This window comes from Eptatretus burgeri, chromosome 15 (genome assembly GCF_056783735.1).
Source record: "Eptatretus burgeri isolate ZD-2024b chromosome 15, Ebu_testis_v1, whole genome shotgun sequence".
Lineage (NCBI taxonomy): Eukaryota > Metazoa > Chordata > Myxini > Myxiniformes > Myxinidae > Eptatretus > Eptatretus burgeri.
The window spans coordinates 39,635,864-39,645,863 of NC_140975.1; the positions used below are offsets into that span (position 1 = coordinate 39,635,864).

General features: G+C 49.7%; 1 protein-coding gene across 1 annotated transcript in view; it reads right to left on the reverse strand.

The window, feature by feature from the left end:
- Positions 1-126: 126 nt before the first annotated feature.
- The window catches only part of LOC147011983 (uncharacterized), a 26,336-nt gene continuing 16,462 nt past the window's right edge, over positions 127-10,000 (reverse strand). The window contains exons 2-5 of the mRNA XM_085856363.1: positions 5,067-5,164; positions 1,886-2,144; positions 1,371-1,639; positions 127-1,114 (exon numbers count right to left, since the gene is read on the reverse strand). Coding sequence (XP_085712489.1) covers positions 643-1,114; positions 1,371-1,639; positions 1,886-2,144; positions 5,067-5,164 — 1,098 coding nt within the window. The 3' untranslated portion in view covers positions 127-642. The remainder of the gene's footprint in view (positions 1,115-1,370; positions 1,640-1,885; positions 2,145-5,066; positions 5,165-10,000) is intronic.

A 10,000-nucleotide genomic window follows, 5' to 3' on the forward strand; every position in this document is an offset into this window, starting at 1 on the left:
TACCGAGTGCCATTCTAATTGTATGATGCATATAACGAAACGATGTTCGTGTTGTGCTGTACGTACTAAATCAAAGTTAGCTGATTAATCTATACATAACCAAGCTGTTCAAATGAAACGGCTATATTGTAGAATATTTTAAACCTTTATTTGTACTTTTCAGAAATGCATAACAGTGCTGCAATGGCAACAAAACTTGAAAGATCATCATATTCATGTGTTGATAAGAACTTGGCGTGGATTGAAAACTGGTTCTCCGATCCAGACATGGTCATTGAACACGTCCATTTGTCATGAATACGGAGTACAAAACTTGGGTAACACTACACTTCAAGACGATGAAGGGAGGGAGAGGGAAGTTGGGAACCCGTACGTTGTAGAATTTAGAATGGAGGGAAGGGAAGATAACTGGTGGAGAAAGCGGTGTGCATGTGGAAAGGAGAGGGGGGCTCACGGAGAGATCGAGATGTTGGGATGAGATTGAGCGAAATATTCTGCCATAAGATCTGATATGTGGACGGTCCATTGGCAACATTTTCAATAAGTTCAAGTTGGCTTTGTCATCTGTTCAGACAAGGAAACATTATACATCCTGTGCTTTATTCGGCATTTTACAGGATTCCCTGCTTGGATATTGACAGTTCACAATTGCGTATCACGTAGAGGCCCAGGTTGAGCTAAATCCTGCCTTCTCTTCTCTATTGCCACCAGTACTTTTTTCCTGGTACCAACAGGCAGCCCCACTGCTCGGAGGTCATCCTCGTCACACATGACCAGGGCCTCCATGTCGAGGCGTTGTTGACAGCAAGCTCCGAGTGATTCCTGTAGGCTCAACGAAGCAAGAAAACTCTCCAGTGGCTGTGTCTCGGCCTCATCATCCTGAAGGCCGAGGCCTTCCTCGTTCCAGGGAGGTGATCCATCAGAAACTTCAACTTCCTCTTCTTTAGCCATTCCTATGACCTCTGCAAGTGTGCTTCGATCTTTTCCCAATGTCAAAGCAGCTGAGGCCGGCACCATTCCGCCATGCTCGGCCTCAAACAGACTAGGTGGAACGTAGCAGTGACGGAAAACCATATTGCCCACACCAGGACGAACTAACACTGAATCTGGTGGTCTGTAAGAAAAGGGCATGGTGAACAGGAAGGACAGGAGAGTGGATATAGGACTGAAGTACAATAGAGTTTAACTTGAATTAATAAAAACCAAGTCAAACATGTTTGAGAATCATTTTTGTGATTTTGCAGGTGAATAAAAGTCTGTTATAAATTTATCCGATATTTCAGATGTTACTGTGAGTAAAATAGTTACGTCTACTTGTCTACTTCTCCCCAAAAAATGGTCATGTGGAGGAAATTATGATTGGGACTTACTCAAAATAATCGTCCTCTTGGGTAGTGGTTGAAGTTATCGATGCTCTAGAGTTGAATTTTGCACCCATCTCACTTGCAATGGAGTTTGCCGATGATCGCCGCCCGGATGCCTTGGACAATGATGCAACCTTTGTACGCAGGGTGTTGAATGTGCTTTTGCGACGCTGCATTTTGGAGTATGCCACCGGGTCCACAGCATTCATCTGCTCCCGCTGCTTCTCCCGCTTTATCTTCAATTGTTCTGCTATTTCAATTCGCTTTTCTACTTCCTGGAACGTGCAATGCACATAAGTGGCAGCAATATTTTATCACACTTTGAAGAATTGCGTACGCTACAACTCTACACCAGGATGGCAGTTTTTAGTCAAATTATATTGTGCAAGGAAGAGAAAACTGGAAGCTTTTTTTTCATACATTCTTCACTTCTCAGCATGATATGTTGAAGGAAATCCTGAAATTGCAAAACTGTTTTATTCTGATCAAAAGCAAGTGGTCAAACACTCCAAGTATCCCACCTTTGAGGCCTTCTCTCGGGCATGCTGAGTCTGCCGTGGGTCCTTCTCAGTCTGCTCTCCAGCCATCTTGTCCAGTAACTGTACACATTCTACCTGACCCTTCAGGCTTGCCAACTCCAAGGGTGTGCGGCGCTCATTATCCATGGCCCAAATGTTGGCACCCACGTTTGTTAAGAATCCCACACAGACCAGATAGCCATTTCCAGCTGCAAGGTGTAGTGCTGAGCGACCCCATATGTCGCAACGGTCTGCATCGCCACTAGGTAGAAAATGGACAAAGTAAAGACTATCACAAGGAAAGAATCACAGCTTTATAAAAACTCTTTTCAAGTTGACCAACTTCTGCAAGTGATCTGTCAACTTCAAAAAGGTTCCGTAAAGCCGTTCTGGCACATGCCTTTGAATGTACCTCCAAATCATATTCGGCTCACGGATGAATCCAAAATGCCCATCACACTTCAACTTTAATCGGATTTTTAAAAACCATAACCCATGTGACTTTTTTAACCCAAAAAACTGTGACTATTGTTTTTTAAAACCCCAAAAACCATAACCCAATTAAAAAAACCATGATCATCAGTGACTTCAATGAAATCTCTTGCATCCACAATTGGGAGCAGATTTTATGTTTTAAAAAATATTTTCATGGATGGTCTCCAAGAGTATAATTTCACACAAGGTGTCCCACCAAACAATAAAAGTTAACAGAAAAATAAATAAATCGAAGGAAGCATCAAAAAATTCCAGTCATACTCTTTTTAATAGACTGAAGTCCCAAAATACTGTAGACATTTACCCAAATAAAAACAGAGAGAGAGGATCAAAAGAGATGTCTTCATTTTTGAAGACAAGAAAATTTGCGGTGTCCCGTTTTGCATTCCCAACTGAACCAACGGCTGATGATTGAGAACCCAGGTTCAAATGACTGGTATACATATCCAGAGAACCAATATACAGTCTGTATTCTTCCACTGTTTACTATAATTATATATCCTTGCTATTCATATTAAAGTACTCTGATGTCTACTCATGTCTTTGACCGACATACAAGCACCAACAACTATGAGCATAAGATCTTATTGCTCATTTCCCTTTGCATGGGGTTAGGCCTAATGGTACTAAGCTGCTGCTGCCCCACCTTTTATACAATACTCCTCCACTTCCTGCTATCCTGAGCCAACTCTCTCCACTCTCCCACCACCCCCATCTTACGAACAACCTTCCTCACACAGTCTTCTCATCTCAACTGAAGTCTACCTCTTGCTCCCTCAACCCGTCTGCTTTCTTTGTAATTCTCCCTTCCTCCATCCATACTAGATGCCCAGCCCACCTCAGATGGCTCTTTACCAATCTCTCTGTTAAGCTCATCCTGACATCCATCTCCTCCCTCTGTTCATCCATCCTTCTTCTATCCACCCTCTTTACTCCCACTATCCTCCTGATCCAGTTGTTTTTGCAGACCTCCAGTCTCTGTTGTTGGATGAATGCTTTAAAAAATGGTTTTGTTTCAAAAAATTTAAAAAATAAAAAATTGGTTTACACAATCCAGACTCGTGGAAGAGTGGGGGTTACAGATGCCAACTGGAATGGCAATCGGTAGAGCGCATACCTCCCCAGGCTAAACAGTTTCGTTTTGTATCCCACTGATAGGCCAGATGTACATCCGAATCTGAAACAAAATTGAATCGACTTGTTCGTGTCACCTATCCAACTCATCCACCAAGTTTTGTCATAATCTGTCCACAACCTTTTGAGATATATATATATATATATATATATATATATATATATATATATATATATATATATATATATATATATATATATATATATATATATTGTAGTGGTTGAGGAAATTCGCAAACCACCATTCAGGTCCCGTAGGTGAGATATCTCTAAGTATATGTGTAGTTAGCCCCAAACCCGTTGTTTAGAGGGAATAAATGTCATTCTTTCGGGCTGCGACCCTTTAAGATAGCCATTTTTCTGTTCTATCTTTATTTTGAGCCAACCACATCTCAACCGCCATCACACAACAACCACCAACCGCAACGCCGCTTCACAACAACAATGCCAACAGCCACGACCTTTACCGTCACAACTCGCTCTTGCAACCATCGCATCACCGCCATTCCAAGCGTCGCCATGGCCATCACCGCCACAATAAACCCTCCACCACCTTCACCTTTCCTTCTGCGGCCTTTCCCGCACCGCTTGTGGGCACCGATCCTGGATCCTTGTGGGCACCGATTATATATATATATAAAAATAAAAAAAAAATATATATATATATAAAAAAAATATATATATATATATATATATATAAAAAAAAAATATATATATATATATAAAAATATATATATAAAAAAAAATATATATATATATATATATATATATATAAAAATATATATATATAAAAATATATATATATATAAAAAAAAATATATATATATATATATAAAAAAAAAATATATATATATTGTTGCGGTCTTCGCGCCCGCCGGCGTGCTGACGGCCACGTAACTCGAATCGCGGCACGCCGCCCACCGTACGGACAACCCACTCGTGACCCTCTCGGACCAACGCCGGGAACCAGTCACGGGTGGACCTTTCGGTCTCACCGCGATCGAGCCAATCAGCCCCCGCGTGGGATAGGGTTGCTCGCCAAATTCGAACTACCTAAGTACCCACGCGGAGGGTAGACCGGGCGATCGCACCTCGCCGCAGGTCGACTTCGGACACGGGCCACTTAAGCGACCCGTTCCGTACTATCAGAATAACCGAGCGGTGTTATCGTCGACCTCGACGGTTCGATTAATTATCGGGCGTATTCAGCCCACTACCAACCCTTTACGTGAAGCAAGATGGGGGTTCAATGGAGGAAAGACGAAGCGAAGCGGGAGAACAGTTCAACAATAAAGCACATTTATTCGCGACGAACGGAAAGCACACAAATACAATTCCACCAAATGCACACAAAAAAGGAAACACAATTCCATTTACACAAAAAGCAAACATAAAAGTGAAAACACAGTGCAGAGCTAATTCCGACTACCGAGCACACGGCAACACTTATACAATTCTACTTCACAGACGGCGCCGACAACACACACCCAAAAGCAAGGAAAGAAATACCCTCAAGAATGAGGTAGGCCTGGGGCCGAGACCTGGTCGGGCCTACCCGTCTGGTGATGAGACGCGGAGCGGCGATGGCCCCGCAACCCGCGGGCCTCGTGGACAGTGCCTGGCAGGGGGTGGGAACGGGCCCCCTTGGTCGCACTATCTCAGCGCGGGGGCAACAGGAGGGGTTGCTGATGCTCGGGGTATAGAGGATCTTTTATTATATGCGACGAGCGTCTCCCACCTCGGCCAGGTCGCGCTGCCGGCCTCCCAGGGGTGCAGCTCCCTGCACGACGCGAGCACCCCCTCGTCCGCCCTCGCCGCCTCTCCACAGCTCGTCCCCTCCGTTCCGACTTCAACGCACACGACGAGCAGCTCCACCGCCCGCGAAGTCTTGACTCTCTGTTCCGACTCCTTCGCCTCGTTCCGACCTTTACTCTTTCTCGTTCCCGTCTCCTTCCTTCCTCGTTCCGACTTTTACTACTCCTTTGGCTGACGAACACCGTCCTTTTATCCCCCCCCGTAACTTCGCCTTTGACCCCCTCCCTTTGACCTTTCACCTCGCTCCCCATTGGCCCGACAAAAAGTGGGCGTGAAGGCTTTTTGATCCACAAAGTTGCATATTTCGATCGCCCTGGGGGCGGAGCCAGTCGCCCTCGCTCACCGATTGGACGGCAAAAAGTGGGCGTGTGTCGTTTTGGATCCGTTTTTGAAGCAGAAAATCCGTGATTTTGTACACGCTGTTCAACGTGCGCCCTACACGAGTCCAGCATCGGTGCCCATGAGTGGCGCGAGATGACGGTGATGCGATGGTGGCGAGTTGTGACGGTAAAGGTCGTGGCGGTTGTGGTGAAGCGGCGTTGTGGTTGGTGGTTGTTGTTGTGGTTGTGATGGCGGGTGGTCCAAAATAAAGATAGTGAAAGAAAAACGGCTATCCTGAAGAGTCGCAGCACGTATAAATGACATGTATTCCCACTAGACAACGGGTTTGGGCCTAACTACACATGCACTTACCGAGATACCTCACCTAAGGGACCTGAATGGTGGTTTGCGAATCTGGTAACCACAACACTACCCCCTTCCCTTTTTACAGACTCGTCCCGAGTCGTCAAATTTTCGTGTGCCATCATGTGTAGTTTTCCCCGAGTACACTTTACCTACGGATCCCTGAGTGCGACATTCATGGTATTCGTGTCCCCAAAATAAATAACCTGAGGGCTGCGTAACTATCTAAACAAACTCACTCACACGGACGACTTAAACAAAATTGCCGGCGCTAAGACAAACATGCCGGGGGCGCACTCATATTTACAGTACATCTTAACCTTAACTTACAAATTTTACACTAAACCATGGCCCAGGATCACTGAACTCTGCAAAAAGAAAGCAGTTCGCAGAGAGCCAGGCTGCCCACATGCAGTCTCTGACTCAAACAATGCAGGTGACGGAACGTGGCTGGCTGCTCACACGCAGTCCAAGGCCTTCCCTTTTGAACTGAACGCAGTGAACCACAACGGTGCTTGGGCTGCACAACGCAGTCTCCGTGCCAGCTCAAGTGGCACACGCAATGAGCACAACGAATGGATGCATGAACGCAAACACGGTGCATGGGCCGCCACTGCAGGCCCGTGTTGTAGCTGCCAACAGGGCAGTTCTCGCAGCTTGCAAACTGTTGCCTTGCGGATCCTGGCGCACATGGAAATGAACAGGGGGGGGGCAAAGCAAAAATTGAACGGGGGCTGGTGAACAGGGGCAGTGGGCATGGCATGGCAAAGGCAGCAGGCAAACGCAGCCCGCAGAAGAAGGCCGCTGCAGGCAAACACAGCCGGCAGATGAACTGGCCGGCACAGGCCTTGAAGCAAAACACGGCCAGCCGATGGCACAGGCCTTGCAGCAAAACAACAGCTGCCGATGAAGTTGGCCGGCCTCCGCCCCGAAGAAAAACACGGCCAGCCGATGGAGTTGGCTAGCCTTTGCCGTTCAGTGGAGGTTGGTGGAGGGAGTGCGGTGGTGCTGGCCACTTGGAAGGCGGGCTCGGACCTACCTACCTGTCTCCCTCCCAACCTATCGCCTTTGCCTGTCACTGTACATACCCACTCCCTTAATTTGTCAAACCCCAATTTAGCCCCAACTTATTTTTTTGTTGTTTTTATTTTTACTTCCCCACTATAAATCGTCCCCTAACCCCCTTTATCGTCCTTGTTCGGCTAACCTATCCTGTCACCTAGCCTACTCCCAACCCCTACGTTCCCTTCCCGGAGGGGAATAAGGGAGAGCTAACGTCCTGTGTCGAGGCCCAACGAAGCCCCAGAATGGCCTCCCCAGAGTTCGGCGATCTTAACACCAAGTGGGTCCAGCGGCCCACAACGACAGCGAGGGGATGGATGGTGCGGAGGGGTACATCTCCTAATCTACCCTAACCATTAACTCTTAAACTACCCCGGGGCTTTCAACAAGCGCTTCTCGCTTAAACTATTGGTTCTAACAACCCAGATTCCCGTCGCCTGTGTTGGTGTCCTTACAATTTCGGGCCTCGCCCCCCAATTTTCTCTCCGTGCCCTCACACGGTCTCCTGGCTGGGACACGTGGCTCCCTTTGGCAGGCACGACCCTCTGCCGAATCTCCCGCTATGGCACCCCCGGGCACTACACTGCCTCCGAGCCTACCAGCTCCCTAACACCGGGGAGTGCCCCCCATGGCACCTCCCCTGAAACGCACACGTGGCAGGCCGGCCTCCCGGGCCCCTTTCCGAGGGTCACCCGTGCCCACAACACTGCCCACGCGGCTAATGGCGCCCCAGGCCCCCGCACCAAGCAGGCGCACCCGTGCCCACGACTCTATCCCGGCCCCCCATGGGCCCATGGCCTACCGCGGCCGACTAGCCTGGTGCCCGGGGTACCCACTCAGCGATACTCACCTTTCGCAGCCACGCTCCCAAGCCCGTCAACAGGGCTCCTGCACCCCTCCAAATGGGTCTCGAGCCTACATTCCCACCAACAAAACGACCTCCATTTTTCAATTTAACTAACCCAGCTAACTCACTCTACACTGACCCCGGGGTCCCTTGGGCGGGAGTCACTCCTCCCCCCAATCACTCATCGCACCATGCATTCCCCATTCACTCTACACACACAGACCCGCTGGCCTCACTCACTCACCAAGCACATGCTTCCACCTCACTCAACATGTCTTCACCTCATAACTCACCAACTCTTCAACACACACACCACTGAACTCTACCATTCTTCTAACTGCACCCCTAACCTTTCGTGCTCCCACGTCGTCCCTTAAACTAGTAGCACGTTCCTTTTAACACTACGTAGCTAAACTACGTCCCCTCCACACATCCAAAGTCTGTCTCTGTCTCCTAATCTCAAAAATTTCCCAACCTAAATCTGGCTACAATCCCTCTAACTAATCCATTCCACGGACTCCATGAGGACTTACCCCTGCCCCATGAAGTCGGTCTAACTAAGCTAACCCTTCCCCCTAACTAGTTTCCATCCTGTGCCCCGGGTAAGGGGGTCTTTCACCCCTTGCCCAGGAATCCTGTACACCCGAAAGTGAGGCTTGCTTTTTTTTTTTTTTTTTCCATGCGCAGCACCTGCGCGGCAACTCAGAGCTCGCGCACTTTGCACCTGTCCGTGACGTCATGCAGCTGCACGTGTTCCTCGTCCCTCCTTGGACGCTACCATCCGGCAGAGATACCCCTCCTGCCGGATTCCAACCACACGTGCAGCCATGACGTCACCGTGCGCATAAAAAAACACAAGCCCCATGTCTCGAGGGGTTCCCCACGCGAACACATGTGCTTTGCCCGTTGGAGCTTAACACACACGATCGCGTGGAGAACCCGTCCGGTCCAAATCCATTTACCTGCCTAAACTTTGTCCGTCCGCGGGATCGGCAAATCCACCGCGTGCGTTTCCGGACCGGGACTTCACTCTCGCAAGCGAGCACGTGGCGGTCTCGTGCGTTGCACAGCACGAACCGCGTGCTCACTGCTGGGTGAACCCGGCACGGTCCTCGAAACAACTACAGCCGCTACTCGGCTTTCTCTCCTCTGTCGCCGTCTCCGTCGCCATTCCACACACGCATACCTGCGTGTCACGACGCACACAGTCCACACCATTAAACTCACACCGGGAGACGCGGCTGCGTGCTCCCGCATGCCAACCGACATCTCCCTCTCATACCGCTCTCTCACACACACGGTCTCCCTTGCACAACCCATACCACTCACACGTGGTGCTCCATTCACTCGTGCCTCACTCACACACGCGGGGGCACTCAACCGCGGTTCCTCATCCACACGGTGCCTCACCCACACACGCGGGGGCACTAACCCGCGGTGCCTCACTCACACACCGTGCCTCATCCACACACGGCGTGCTGGGAAGCACGTACTCCGGCACCATCGCCACCACACCACTCACACGTGGTGCCTCACTCATACTGGCCGTTTCACTCACACACACGGCCTCACTCACACCCGGTGCCTCACCCACGCACGGCGTGCTGGGACGCACGTACTCTGGCTCCATCGCCACCACACCACTTACACACGGGGTCGCTGCCACACACGGGGACGCACTCACACCCTGCACCACACACCGGGACAACCACACTGGGGATTCGTGTCCCCACAAGGGTCTCCGGGGCCTCTACACCCCCAAGCTCTCCGTGCACCCGTCCACAGCACTCGTCCCCTCAACCTCGCATAAGCACGACCGAACTCACCTGGTCGTGACTCGCCTTAAGGGCATACTCCCTCCCCTCGTTCCTGGAGGAGGCCATCCAGGTGCTCGCACCGGGTCCCAACACGCTCCGCGAGCTCAACCCCATTGTTCTCCACTACCTCCGTGTGTGCGTGCGCGTCACTTACCCCGTCTTCATCGTGTAGTCTTCCTCTATCGTTCCCATCTCCCGTGTCTCTGCCAACTCTTCACCCTTTACCTCCCTTGTCTCAACTATTATTTCTGTTGTCGTCACCTC